Genomic DNA, 15168 nt, shown 5'->3' with positions numbered 1-15168 from the left:
ATGTCGAAATATCATATTCATTGTTGTAAATTCAGTGGAAAGAAACCATGTTTTACAGCCTTCTATAACGAGTTCAACAATACATTCTCTCAACCAAGTTCTCCCACAAACAAAAGGCTTTAAAAATAGTGGAGATTTGCTCAAATTTAAATGTATTTTTATAACTTCTCGAGCCCCTAGTATGTTGCAGCAAAACCTTTTGTTGTTTTTTTCTTCTACTTTGTTTTCGCTTTTTTATTATTATTTTTTTCTTTGATCTGTATTTGTTCATGTTATCTTGAGTGATTGTTTCAACGATATTGATATTGTATTGATTGTCTTTTGATGCTGATATTTGAGAAAGTTGTGTTGTCTGTTTACAAATAAAAACATTTTTTTTAATGAAAAATGGGGTCCAGACGGAATCTTTCCACTCTGGAGCCCGGTTTCAAAAGTGATCGGCTTCGAGCTCTGAAACCGCACCATGTGTGAACGGACGGCCTAAACGGTAAACAATTTGTGAGGATACAATGAAACTGGCTTTCGTGTGGACGGGGCCTTAGTTTCCTGGTTTTGTTCAGTCTTTGTTGGATCATTGTCGCTGTCACCTTCCTTGTGTTTTGTTCTTACTTTGAGTTTTGGTGTTTTGTATTTAGAGTTTTACCCAGAACCCCTGTAAATGTTTTTTTGTTAATAAATTGTGTTCAGTATTCCATGCATCTCTGCCGTGGTTCTCCTGCCTCCCTGCATTTCCGTCCTTCCGCACCAACTCAACGTGTCATGTACAAAGATTTAAAAGATATAAAACGATATAAAAAAAAAACACAAATAGAGGCATAGTAATACAAAATAAAGGAATAGCAAGGGTTGCATATGACATTATTTTCTCTTATTGAGCTGGAGGGATTCCGATCTTAAGGCGTTGAGCTGTAAGGTTGATAAAACAAGAACTACAACTTCCCTTTCCTCTCTGCAGTCAGTACAAAAAGAGCGTACAAAAGCTGCTCAACACATTCTCCCTTTTTAGGCAGCAGATAAAGATGAGATATTCAGCTGGACTCGTGGTGTGGCTCTTCACAATTTCTCAAGGTCAGACATTTCACTCTTTCAGGAAATACATGCCGTAATCATGAATTCATGTTTTCACCTTTACGCTAGTAAAATGCTTCTTAAATCGCCATATTTTTGGAGCAGAGGCAATTAAATTGACGAAAAGCCGTAGATTCATTTTAGCTGAATGTAAAATATATGGCAATGAAGTGATTTGTATCTTATGTAAGATTTATTTATTGCTTAGCTGAGCATGCAGTGTATGACAGTTACGGTTAACCAAAAACTTTGTTACGGTTGGTATGATTATCTGTAAGAAGTTGTTTTCAAAACACTATAAATCAATTTACATTTACATACAGTAAAAAACATTTAAATTCTACAAACATTAATTATCCTGTCAAAACATTTAATTCAACTCATTCAAAAAACATTAATAGAATCTACACAATGAACTATCAATAATGTTTTTAATTGGCCTTTTTGGAAAAGAGCTCTTCATTATTTGTTAAATTATTCTTTTCTAGGTATGGACACGCCCTGTGATGGCAGAAAAGAAGGAGCTCAGTGTTACGGACGACTGGCTGGAGAAATCGTCCTTCATTTGATGAACAGAGCAGCCTCATTTTCATATGTCTGGGGGACAAAACGGAACATTTTACTTAAAGGGAGAGAAAGCTATATTGAGACTAAACCATCTGGACGATTCAGCTTCAATCCAAGGAATGGGATGATGAAGATAAAAAACCTGATGAAGGCTGATAGTGGTAACTATACTCTTGTAATGCATAACCTAAAGGAAACCAAAGTTATGGATCGGACACTACAGTTGTTCATTGAAGGTGAATGTCTAACACAATTTCTTTCTTTTTCTTTTTTACCTTATTTGTGTCATATGTACCAACTCTGGTGCAGTGAATACCAAAAAACAATATGAAAATGAAAAAAAATATGGTGCTACATTTTGAGCTTTTAATTTGTATTAAAGGGATTACATCACAGAATTTTAAGCTCTTCCACAGTTAACTATAGGCACGCTACAGGATTGTTGGATATTATCCGTTTACAATTGTTCAATAAAGTTATTTGAAAATAAAATAAATCCGGTTGACGTCAAAACATTGGAAAGAAAATATTAAAGATGTCATTTAAATAAAAAAAATGTATGGACTGAAATTGTCAAAACGTAAATAAACCTAAGAATATAAAAACTGAAGATTCAAGAAATAAATAAAAACAATTGATGGAATAGGTGACGTCAGTACAACAGCGCTAACGAAATGCGCGATTCAGACGTGTTCACTTCGGTTCGTTTTTTTTTTTAGCAGTTCACAAATCACAATACATCACAAAAATAGTCTTGATGATAATAGGACCACATTAGCAATCTAAACTGACAATCTTTGTCACATCTAAGGCAATTAATTGGTGTATTTATCATTTATTCAATCTATTTTATTATTTATTCAATATATCTTGCTTTTAAATTCTTAGGTTTATTTACGTTTTTACAATTTCAGCCCGTACATTTTGTTATCTAAATTACATCTTATTATGTTATTTCCAATGTTTGTCATCAATTGGATAATTTCTAGCCAATCCTGTAGCCTGACGTGTTCGTTAGGCGACCCCGATCACATCTGGTACCGACACTGGCCAGCCGTTGTAGTACAACCGCGTCTTCTTAACACGAAGAAATTGGATGGATGTTCAAATCTTCAATAAACATTTTATACACAAGGGCTTCTTGCCGCAATAAATCGTAGTGGAGGACGAGGAGGGGCGAAGAGAGAAGAAAAAAGAAAGAAAGTAAGAAAGACAACTTTGAGTGGGTCGCGAACTGGAAGTTTACTCCTTACAGGGCGACATGTGTTTTTCAGATCCACAAACATATTCGTAATTTTCACGTTTTTTTCAAACTTTTTCTTGATTTTCAAATGTGTTTTTCAGATCCACAAATGTATCCGCGATTTTCACGTCTTTTTAAATTTTGTGTGTGCATTTTCCATGACACAAAATGCGACCTTAGTTTGTTTCCCTTGAGCTTGTTTTGCTTTCACTCGAAAGACACTCTTCTTCTGCTATAAAATGTTCTTCTTCTACACCAATAAAGTAGCAGCGGCCCACTGATCCGTATATAACTAGCTTGTGGCGGGGTGGTCTTTTTTTTCTTCTTTTTTTTTTTAACAAGTAGACGGCAGGCATGGTATGTACTGCTTTGAAGACATAGAGTGGAGAATGGAGGAAAACACCACTTCGGTGATGTTTTTGGTGAGGAATTAGCATTTTAGTACAGAGAATACAAAAATCAAACAAAAACCTGTTTTATGAGTTTGGTCATGTGATGTTTGCAATGTATGTATGTCTTATGTTTGCATGTTGTTATGTTTCTCCCAGCTCCTGCCACTTCCACTCTTCTCACCTCGGAGTGTCTGTTCAAAGGAGAGCAGTCCATATCTTGCTCTTCCGAGGACGGGGACAATCTTCAATATAGCTGGAGTCTGAACCAAAAAACACTGCAGCACACTGATCTCCTCTCAGGAAATGTTCAAGCAAACAACATCACCCTCAAACCAGGCGTCTCAGGACAGCTAGTCTGCTCTGTCAGGAACAACGTCAGTGAAGTCACGGCAGAAGTTCATTTATCTTGTGGTAAGAAATAACACTTTCATCTGATAACTTTGGTGATGCTAAATACAGTTTGCTGGTTGTTGATGTACATTATTTGTTTGTAGTGTTCGTTAACTGCACCTCAAATGGGACACTGATATCTCAGTGGTTGCCTGAAATCAAGAAAACCCTGTGTGACAATTACCACTCAGAAGCTCCAAACCACTTCCGTCAAAGTAAGAAAAATTTACCTGTAATGGTGGCATCCATCCATCCTCAAAATAAGTTTTTGAAATTAGAACTGTGAAGTGCATTTTAAATAGAATTAATTAAAGTGGATGCCTCTGGTCTTGACAGACAGTAACCAACAAAGTTTCAAGATTACGAATGGCGCGTAATTAACTACAGTAGTTTGTGCAGGAAGGAATGTCCACTTACCGTGATGGATGCTGTTTTTCATACACATTTAACGTAATCATGACTATTGATAGACTCCAGTGGATTACTATTTTAACATAAATCTGACATATCCACAGCAAACCATGAATTATTCTGTTGTAGGATGTACAAAGATATATTTGTAATTACTAGGAAAACTTTTACGGCATTCTAATGGTTGTGAATCACTGCAGCAGGACGATGCATTGGCTAGCTTGCTATACAAAGCGATACTGGCATTGAATGGCCTATAATTGTACAACAGTTTTAACGAATGTGAGCATGAATCCGTTTTAGGTCATGGGAACTTACTCTATTATATGTTTTCTCCGTAACACTTGTACACAGAACAGATAACCTTCAAAATGTTTGTGTTTTACCATAACAGGTCTAGTACTGATAATCCGTAACAGCTTTTCGCCAGTGATCATTCTCGTAATGATTGGAGTTGTGGTCTTCTACACTCTGAAGACAAAGGCGAATAAAACACACGAAGGTAAATGTTGTTTATGGATTAAACTTGCTGGTTTGCTTTTGGGGGATGAATGGCAACCCATCGTTCCATCCACCTTTGCTTGTTCTCATTGGCGCCCATTGGACTTTGGCTGAGAGGTGTTCTACACGTTCTCATATAGACAAACAACAATTGACACTCACATTCACACCCTACAGTCAATTAGGAGTCATCAATAAACCCAAGATTAATATCGAGAACCTTTCGACTGTAAGGCAGATGTGGATCAAGAGATGTAAATTGTGATCACATGCTTACATCCTGGATTAGCTGGATCAACTCCATTAAAAAACATCAAATGAGAGGATTACAATGCACACACCCATACACAAATTATGCAGTTGTGACTGTTTTTGTGTGTATATATTAACATATGTGTGTGCCACTGTCTCTGCAGTTGATGACGATTACCAGGAATTAATGTACATTAATGCACCAAGGGAAGTACTGAGAAGCACGTGAGAGAAGAGAACCAGCACGGCCAAGTTCCATTTTTTTTGAGCTTTGAAGATGAAGAATTTGTTTTATCATAAACATGTGAAAAAGTGTTTGACCACTTCTCGATTTTTAAATTGATGCATGACTGTAATACTTGAAGGGATGTTGTAGGATTTAGTGCCATCTAGTGGTGAACTGGTTGGGCCACCCTGGCAGCAGCAACCAAAACCAATTCTTTTTTAAATAACTGTCAATGAGTCTTTCCCAACTCTGTGGAGATATTTTGGCACACTCTTCTTTTCAGAATTGCTCGAATCCAGCAAGACTGGAGGGTTTTCAAGCATAAGCGGCCTGTGCCGCCGCATTTCAACCAGATTGAAGTCTGGACTTCGATTTAAGTGATGTCGTCGTTGTTGAACAGGTCTGAAGGTAATCAGGCCTTGGCGTGATCAGTGAAAATGAGCTGAAAAATGTGTTTAACCACAGTCAATTCATGATTTAAAAAGGGGGTCAAGTCTTTTTCCCACAGGGGGTCAGGTTGCTTTCAATAGTTATTTTTCCCTTAATCAAATACACCATTTTAAAAACTGCATTATATGTTAACTTACATTATTGTTGTCTGTTTAATTATCTTACACATTTAAGTGGGGAAACTATAAGCAAAATATACTGTACATAAAAAGACCACATTTACTTTATGTATTTTATTTACATTACTGTATTTGTTTGTACACTGTTTTTACCAGAGGAGGGAGCCAAAGTATAATAATGACCGTGTGAGGGAAAGCGCTTTTCCAGCAGCACAGTGGCATGTTCATTCATATTCATTTTAGTGTATTAAGTAATCCAAATGAGGAACATGAAATGGTTGACAATTATTTGTTACAATTGACCAATGGACTATTATGTTCCACTGATTTTCAACCAATTCAGTGTCAATTCAGTGCAAGTCTGTTGTAACCATTTTAACTGGTGCAGGTATTTAAAGATCCATTTTGAAACTATTAAAGCCTAAAAGCGCAGCACGGTGGCTGACTGGTTAGCACGTCCGCCTCCCAGTGCAGAGGACGTGAGATCGAGTCCGGGCTTCGGCCTTCCTGGGTGGAGTTTGCATGTTTTCCCCGTGCTTGCGTGGGTTTTCACCGGGTACTCCGGTTTCCTCCCACATTCCAAAAACATGCATGGCAGGTTAATTGAACTCTCCAAATTGTCCCTAGGTGTGAATGTGAGTGTGGTTGTTCGTCTCTGTGTGCCCTGCGATTGGCTGGCAACCAGTTCAGGGTGTACCCCGCCTACTGCCCGAAGCCAGCTGGGATAGGCTCCAGCACCCCCGCGACCCTAGTGAGGAAAAGCGGCCAAGAAAATGGATGGATGGATAAAGCCTAAAAGCAGTAAAGAAAATGTGCAGTTATTTTTTTAAGTTCAGTTAACTTTGTTCGTGCAAAGTTGTATATGGCAATTAACTCATGTCTGTATAAAGAAACTCCTTAGAGGTTACTTTACCTTTAAAATGGAGGGATGACGATCTAAAGGCTTTCAGTCTCAAGGTTGATAAAACAAGAAGTACAACTTCCCTTTCCTCTCTGCAATCAGTATAAAAAGAACAAATACAAAAACTGCTCAACAGTCTTTCGCACATCTTTTGAGGCAGCTGAGTGGGTTGTCAAAGATATGAGAGCTACAGCTGGACTCGTGGTACTGGTATGGCTCGTCACAGTTTCTCAAGGTCAGTCATTTCACCTTTTATGATTGTTTTCTCCATTTCTTTTTCTCTTATAAAACCAACAATCTTTTTGGAACCGTGTAATTTAATCAATGAAATTAGTCACATGTTTCAAAAATGTTTATTTACTGCTCAGTTTCACATAGCAATTCATGCGAAAAAATGGTGTATGACAGATCCTTAACATTTTGTATGATTGTAACATCTCTTTTCCAAAACACAATAAATCAATTTACATTATTTTAACCACAATAACAATTCCCCATAATATTAATGTTACCCTTTTAAAACATTTAATTCAACAACTTGTTCACATAGAGTCTATAATGAATTATCGATCATTTTAAAATTTGTTTGCAAAAGAGCTCTTCATTAATTGTTAAATTTTTCTTTTCTAGGTATGGACACGCCCTGTGATGTTAGAAAAACAGGAGCTCAGTGTTACGGACGACTGGCTGGAGAAATCGTCCTTCATTTGATGGACAAAGGCCCATTCGTATTTAACTGGGAGAAAGGAAGAAAAGTTTTACTTAAAGCAAGAGAGGGCAATGGTCCAATAAGCGAAAAATATAGCTTCACCCCAAGCAATGGGATGGTGAAGATAAAAAAACTGATGAGGAATGATAGTGGCATCTATAATCTTATCGTTTTTAACAAAAAGGGAATTCAACTTGAGAATCAGACACTGCGGCTCTTCATTGAAGGTGAGTATTTAGCACTTCTTTTTTTTTTTGAGGAAGAGAGCCCACGGGGTCAAATTTGGCCCCTATAAATTCTGCTACTCAAATAACAAAGACCTTTTTTTCTTTCTTTCTTTCTTTTTTTTTTTTTTATTAATTTAACTTCAAAAGTCCAGAGTGCCACTTCTGACCCCTGCACGGGGCCATCTAGTGGATGAATATTGCACTTATATGAGCCAAAGTGGTGGTGACAAAATGGCTGGCAACATGCTGTTTTGTTGAGCTGGAAATCAATCCAAACAAAACCATCTTCTCAGCAAACCATCAGATGGTAAAATTGTGTTTTTTTTTGTTGTTAATCTATTTCATATCATGTTGCAGAATGCCTAGGAGTATGTTTTATATATATATTTTGATAAATTAGGGTTAAAATTGAAAAAACATATATTTTGGTGTTCAGTGAACTTATAGCAGTCATTTAATGTATAATTCATAATTTTCCAAAGAAGAAAAGGGTTCTTGGGTTCTCCAGGGTTAATTTAATTTGTATCCTATAACACATATTGATTTGGCAATATGGCTCAATATTCCTTGCAAAAATGCTCCAAATGTGTCATCCCACAAATGTTTGTTTGTCTTGATTTTGCTTGCATCTTTGCTAAACTTTGTTTTGTTGATGAGAATGTTTGCTGAAACGTTTCTGGAAGCCTTTTTTTCCCCTCTCAGTCAAATTCTAATCTTTTGCTTGGCCTCTACTTAATTCTCTTGAACATGACTTAATGCCTCTTGTCACAATTGAAAAGTAAATACGTAGATAAATAGCTTTGACCATGTTTTGACCAAAGTACAGTTAATTTCGGTTCACCATGATATGGTTCAGGGGGAAAAAAACACACACACACGTGTGACTATTCCTAAAATAATGACAAACGAGACAAAATACGCCACATTTTTTTTACATACTGTTAAGTTTTTTTTCCTTTTCCCATTCCACTCGTACATCCCATTATTTGTAAGTTAAATGGATAGATAGTTTGGGACACTTAGATACACTCAACTTAAGTTTATTTACAGAGCACTTGAAGAACAACCACATCTAAAATAGTGATGTAATAATGTACATATAAACAAATTAAACACAAAACAATAACAAAGATTAAAACAATAAAAATAAGACTAAAATGGAGCTTCAAGCTGTGTTAAAAGTCAACAAATAAAAATGCATAGGTAGGTCACTTGTCTAGGTTGTTCCATAGTGCAGGAGTGGACCAGTTGTCGAAGAAGTCTCTATCCACTCTCCGCGTCTGCTTCGACGTTGGTACAGTACCTCCAAGAGACGCTGGTCAGAGGCAGAGAGAGTCGAAATGGAAGCGGTTGAGCAAATGAAGGAGGAGCGAAACCAAGAAAAGAACTCGAACGTTCACAGGCAGAAAAGCAGTATACTGTATGCGCTCCCTCTTACGTGTTCCAGTTAAAAGACAAACAGCAAGCATTTTGAAGCCATTGGAGATGTTTGACGGAAAGCTGGCTGACTCCAAACACTAACAAATACGTATTGTACTGATTACTGAAATTGAACCAAAATTGACAATTTTCTGTTTATTTTCACAAATTTAGCCCAACATGGATTTTTTTTTCTCATTGTGGAAGGTAATGTGTAGGTGTTGCTAATAAAAAAAAAAAGTGCCTCTCAAATTCTCGCAAGACAAGACACTATATTGGTGATCAACATGTGGCCTTTTCAATGCGCATTTAAGTCCACAAGGGTTGTTTCTCTAACTGACAACAATGATAAATGGCTAAATAAATAAATCCATCATATTCCTCATGTGGACAATAACATTCCGCATGTTTCTTTCAGCTCCTGTCACCTCCGTCCATCTCACCTCGGATTGTGTGTCCCAAGGACTGCAGCCGGTATCTTGTTCCTCCAAGGGAGGGGACAGTCCTCAATATAGCTGGAGCCTGAACCAAAAACCGCTGCAAGACTCGCATCTCCTTTCAGGAAATGTTCAAGCGAACAACATCACCCTCAAACCAGGCGTCTCAGGACAGCTAGTCTGCTCTGTCAGGAACAACGTCAGTGAAGTCACGGCAGAAGTTCATTTATCTTGTGGTAAGAAAGACCACTTTCATCTGAGACCATTGTGAAGGTCAGTTTGCTGGTTGTTGATGTACAATATTTGTTTGTTTGTAGTGTTCGTTAACTGCACCTCAAATGGGACTCTGATATCTCAGTGGTTGCCTGAAATCAAGAAAAACATGTGTGACAATCCCACGTATGGAAACAAGAGCCATTCAAGTCCGAATTATTTGCCTCTAATGTGGGGCATTCTCTCAGCGCTGCTCATCCTCTTACTGATCGGATTGGGGGTGGTCTACAAGCAGAAGAAAAAGCAAAGCGGTATCGAAGGTAGAGATTTTGGCAATTTGTGGTTTCAATGCAAAACATTTTCATTCAATCTGCATTTTTTTTTGTCTATGATCAAAGATCAAGAGGATTTGACGTACGCCGACGTCAGGATCGTTAATCAGTCGACGAGGTCAATAAAAGTGAGAGGTGAAGTGGAGGTGGAGTACGGCCAAGTGAAGTTTTCAGAGCGACCCCGTCGAACCGTTAAGGCGGAAAGCAATGCATGTGTTTATGCCCAAGTCTACAGAGGCAGGTGATTTTTCATTTGCTCTTGTTGCAAAAACAACAACAAAAACCTATAAAATATTAAAAGGACTTGCTGAAATAACTGAACTACGCATCGATGAGGGTTTAATAAAGTTTACGAAAAGGACCGTAAGATAATGTAGTATTAATTTCTATAATGAGTATCTTCCGGCTGGAAAATTACTCAAGAATGTGTCTAAGACTTTAAGATGTTGCCTGAAAATATTGTTTTTCATGGTTCAGGCCCTAGGATCCATTCCTAAAATATACAGGGCGAGAAACTAGGGTAGGACAGTCAAATGAGGTGGCTCAGGCATGTGGTTAGATTGTCTCTTGGACGTCTCCCTAGTGAGGTGTTCTAGGCACGTCCCACTGGAAGGAGGCCTACAGGGGATGATGAAGGGCATAATGGAGGGACTACAGTATGTCTCCTGTTTGGCCTGGGAAAACCGCGGGTTTCCCCCAAAAGAGCTGAATGAAGTGGCTGGGGAGAGGGACGAAAATAGCGTTTTTCTTTTTGAAAATCAATTTTATCCCTGATCATATCTGAAAATAATCTTTTGCAACTTTGTTTAAAAAAAAAAAGAAGCCTTCCAGCATAATCTAATGTATTCTAATTAACTATAAATGTATAGAAATGTTGGACCTGGACCCTTTAACTATTTAACTAACTAAAAACACACCATCTTACAAGCTTTTGCAATTTTCTTACGTTATTTCGAGCAAAACAAACAAACAAAAAATGACAAATGGAATTTCAAATAATTCCAAATTTAACTACAATTTGAATAGTTCTGGTTATAACTTTATATTGTATGTTGCTGGCCTCGGCGGAATTCTCGTACCTCCAAATTAATCACTTTTCAGGAGACCCCCAAAAAGGCATGTTTGTTTAATCTTCAAAGAGAGCAAACCATTTTCAGCACTTGGGCAATAATGTGGTAAAATAAACCTGACGTGGGACGTGGAGATTAACCAATAGTATCGATTTGTAAAAACAAATTTAAAAAATCACCAAATGGTGACATGAGTTTCCTGCCCGATGCCAGATAGAGTTCACTTCAGAACAGAGGAGTTTGTGTGTGCGTGTGTGTTTTTTATTACACATGAGGTTAGCATGTTCATCTTATGTCAGATACAGTTGAAGTTCAGGTTAACGATCCAGTTTACAAACAAGTTAGGTTGCATCTTATATATTTGCGGGCAGAAGCAGAAGTTTCGCTGCCACATCTTTGATCATCCAATCACAAATCTGACACATTTGTGATTGTCGTGGTAAATAAGGTCCGAAATTTATAACATTTTTGAAAAAATATGGTCTATAATATTTGTCATTTATTGAACAGTAGATAATTAAGTTAAAATTATTAATAAAGTCCAAATGGTCACAGTGACTCATAAGAAAAAGGAAACCTCTCAAGCTTAAATAGTGTTAGAATAGGAAGCACTTGTCACAGATGAGCAGCTGATATGAGCGATAAGTGCTTGCTGCGAGTGAGGCAATCAAAAAATTATGAAAATGAGCAAAAGAAATGTAACCATTGCTTTAAAAAAAAATAAAAAAATGTGACTCCCTTTTCTAATTTAATGAGATGCATTTAATATTGAATGTATTTTTGAAATGGACGTGCGTAAGATGGTTGGGGACCGCAATAAACTAGACAAAAATGCCCTGGCATGTGCTTGTGTTGATATTCATCTCCGTTTTGATCAACCCACAGTCGTTCGTCTCTTGACAAGATGGCAAAATAGTTTGGGTGTTCGAAAAGTCACAGTAAGCAGGAATGTTGTTTCCGTGACGCACATACTTCTGCTTTCCTTCTAGCTTTTCTTCTCTTTTCTTTTGGTCTGCTTCACAGTCTCGAGGTTTGTAGTTCGAATCCTGGCTCTGGCCTTCCTGTGTGGAGTATTCATGCATATTTTTTGGGCTAGTGTGGGGTTTTACTCCTGCTTCAACTCATATTTAAAAAAAAAAAAGAGTAAATTATTGTACGCAAAATACAAGCCGATGCTCTTCAAACTTGCTAGTTTAGCACTAAATCTCACTAAGTGGTGGATGCCTACCTACCTAACGTACTGAAATTTGTCGGGGCTCATAAAAGGTTGCAAACATGTTTGAAAAAAGTAAACAAAATATTGAACATGTTCAACATTTCATAGCAAATCTATTATTTTGCTAACAGTTTTGCCATCAGTGGAAAGAGTTTGCAAAACCGTTGACCATAGCCCCGAAACCATGAGAATATGGATAGGTCCACTGTAGAACAGTGAGTAGGTGGTGGGCGGTCTTGCAAAAATTCAATATCACGATTTTTAAATGATAAAACCACAATTTCGATTATATCACGATTTTTTTGAATTAATATGAAATAGAAATTAAATTTGAGTCGTATTGAATAAATACTAGGCTCGTAAGGCTACACTTATTACTTTGTGAAAACGTACACTGTAATAATAAATACCTTGTGTAAAAAATAATAATAATTATAAAGCAGCAAAACAATAACAAAGGTCACAGTTCTGTTTTAAAGTAGTGTATTCAAAATGTCTAAACAGTGCACAAAATTTGGCTGGTATAAAGTCATGGTAAAAAAAAAAAGAGAGAAGGAGCATGTAAACTCAAAGTTAAAACAAACTGCTCAGTAAAAAGCACCTTTTATAGATAAAGGTCAATACTGTAACAAGTTAACAACCCATGTGAGTGGATTGCGGGTTATGTAGTTTCCTATGGTCAGAACGGGCCTTGAATGCAACACAGACTTTCTTTTATTTATTTATTTATTTATTTTTTGCTAAACTACGCACGTTAGCGTGTTGTTTTCTGGCATGGACGGGTAACTTTTGGGGGAGGGTGTGGGCGAAGTGTGTGCGCTACTTGACCACACTGATTGGCTGACAAATAGGGGCAGGCTGCATGGCTCTTTTTCAGTCATTGGCAGAAAAGGAGCTGACGGTCAAATTTTGCTGAAATGTTTCACGCCGCCATCAGACGCTTCCACAGAAATGACAGATCGCCCTGCATTTCGTCACACGATCTAAAATTGTCATATCGCCCACCCCTAACAGTGAGCATTACTGACCATGCTAATGTTATATTTTACGTATGTTTACAAATTTGGTCAAGCAACATATGATGGAATGTGTGCAGTCTCATTCTTCAAATACTTTCCTTCATACTTTTTCAGCCTCCACTTTTGAGAAGAATGTGTTGTCCTCCAAATATGCAGCAATAAAGAATAACAAGCAACAGGATCATAGACACCTCAGTAGTTCCTTATTAAGTCTTACCACAATTATTGCACAAAGACCACATTTCTAACATCGTGTGAAAGCAGTTCAACAGTATGGAAATTCAGGGAGAACTTTATAAGTATGTTAGCATGTTATGCTTTTGGTCATGGGCGTGGTCAAACCTTTGCTCTCCGTGGCATGATAGGCTTGACTTTTTTTTTTTCTTTTTTAACTTGATCACCCTTTGCAACTTGACCCATTTTTAATGTAGAGATAACACGTTACACAATGTGTTTGTGTGAATAATATAAATCTTTTTTTCTTTTTCTTTTTTTTTTGCTACGGCAGAAACTTGATTCTTTGACTTTTAGACTATGATTGCTTTGGATTGGTCATTTGGGGTCAAAGTTCAGCAATCCCTGTCAACCGTTTAGCTGATTCACAGCCCCATCAAACATGTTTATGGTCTGTGATCGTTGTAGTGTCCTCAAACATCACCCACCTGAGATTATTTTTAACTGAACGCTCTCCTTAAAACTCAGTTGAACTTTTGACTGACATAATCTACCGAGCAAATAATTGATAACACAATGCCAGTGTCATAAAGTTGCTCCAACAGTTCTGTGCCATGTTATCTTCATCTTCTGCGTTAAGATCACCAAATTGTGCAGCATTGTCTTAGCCATTTTTTTCCCGTCTTACATTTGAATCCAAATAACTTTAATTTTGGAAAATGTGCGCTGCTTAATCTGAAAAATGTTTGACTGAAAGGCATTTAAATAAATTGAACCGTTTATTGTGACACATTCATGTGATCAGACTCTTCCGTGCCAAAGATATAAACCTATAAACCCAAATTTGTGGCTCAAGGCATTTTTCTTTGATGTAGCCTAAATCTTTATATAAATGCTTTGGGAATCATTGATTTTATATTACCTGTTGTACAACCCAAACATTTCCCCCCTTATTTTATTTTTCTATTTTTTATTCAGCCATTTCATAGGCATCAGTTACGTACAACTGTGAATAGGATTAGCCAGTGATTCGTAAACTTCTTACAAGTTTCATCTAAAAATCCTTAGCTTTCTAACTACAGAAGATAAAAATACAAAGATAAAGGCCAACATTAAATACAGTGGCATAGTAGAATGTGTGCTAATTTAAAAAAAAAAAATGGCAGTTTTATTTCTTTTTTTAATTTTTATATTTGTATATTTGTATTTGTATTTGTTTTATTTGTTTGATCGAACACTGAGTTTAATCAAAAGAAAATAACAGTCAACTAAAATATTCAAATGTATTGCTCATAAAAGTAAAAACAGATTAACTCATTCACTCCCATTAATTCATTTAAAAAAGGAATATTAAAAACGAGGGGCAATAGGCGATTCAATTTTTTAATCGTAATTGACTTCACGAGTTAACTCATGATTAATCACAAATTTTATATCTGTTTTAAATGTACAATAAAAACATTCTAGGTTTTCATACTTTTGTTAAAAAAAAGTGGGGGGGGAAAATGTTAAACTAATAGAAATAGTTCAAATGATTTTTTGACGTTTATAGCCGTCAATGGCAGTGAATGAGTTGAATGCAAATGCATTGAGCCTAAAAGTTATACGGTGAAGTAAAACTTTTTACAGCAATGTGTTATATGTGCCCCCACTAGTCTAAACACAACATTCCGATTGATATTGTGCGTATGGAATATTAACTAAGCAGCAAAATACACCTGTTTTTAATACATCTCAGTGGCGGCCATTTTGCCACTTACTGTCGATTTGAAAATGACATCCCATTGCTCAGAACTCAGGTAATGACCAATTACTGTTCACCTGTTGTCTTG

The 15168-nt window shown here is 36.8% G+C and overlaps 1 protein-coding gene across 4 annotated transcripts; it reads left to right on the top strand.

Moving 5' to 3' along the window:
- The first annotated feature begins 1007 nt into the window (after positions 1 to 1007).
- Positions 1008 to 11763, top strand: LOC144059528 (uncharacterized). 4 transcript variants are annotated; one of them, XR_013295676.1, is made up of 11 exons: positions 1014 to 1068; positions 1557 to 1871; positions 3427 to 3681; positions 3765 to 3875; positions 4466 to 4573; positions 4989 to 6755; positions 7151 to 7456; positions 7604 to 7763; positions 9294 to 9548; positions 9630 to 9845; positions 9924 to 11763. XR_013295676.1 is itself a non-coding variant. In XM_077578675.1 (10 exons), the coding sequence occupies exons 6-10, from the start codon at positions 6701 to 6703 to the stop codon at positions 10100 to 10102; spliced, it is 1011 nt and encodes a 336-aa protein (XP_077434801.1). In that variant the 5' UTR covers positions 1008 to 1068; positions 1557 to 1871; positions 3427 to 3681; positions 3765 to 3875; positions 4466 to 4573; positions 4989 to 6700; the 3' UTR covers positions 10103 to 11763. The 4 variants fall into 4 exon arrangements, 3 of the variants coding, with proteins under 3 accessions (XP_077434801.1, XP_077434800.1, XP_077434799.1); XM_077578675.1 differs by lacking the exon at positions 7604 to 7763 and having other exon boundaries at positions 1008 to 1068; XM_077578674.1 differs by lacking the exons at positions 1014 to 1068; positions 1557 to 1871; positions 7604 to 7763 and adding an exon at positions 2672 to 2838.
- Positions 11764 to 15168: the final 3405 nt, after the last annotated feature.

The sequence above is a fragment of the Vanacampus margaritifer genome, chromosome 10, assembly GCF_051991255.1.
Source record: "Vanacampus margaritifer isolate UIUO_Vmar chromosome 10, RoL_Vmar_1.0, whole genome shotgun sequence".
Classification (NCBI taxonomy): domain Eukaryota; kingdom Metazoa; phylum Chordata; class Actinopteri; order Syngnathiformes; family Syngnathidae; genus Vanacampus; species Vanacampus margaritifer.
Note: the sequence above shows the minus strand (reverse complement) of the source record. Positions and strands in the feature narration are given on the sequence as shown.

Bases quoted from the DNA above. Each gene is read 5' to 3' on its own strand.
- LOC144059528 (XM_077578675.1), top strand. From the start codon at position 6,701: ATGAGAGCTACAGCTGGACTCGTGGTACTGGTATGGCTCGTCACAGTT. The intron at 9,549-9,629 runs GTAAGAAAGACC...GTTTGTTTGTAG, and splicing joins AGAAGTTCATTTATCTTGTG to TGTTCGTTAACTGCACCTCA. The intron at 9,846-9,923 runs GTAGAGATTTTG...CTATGATCAAAG, and splicing joins AAAGCAAAGCGGTATCGAAG to ATCAAGAGGATTTGACGTAC.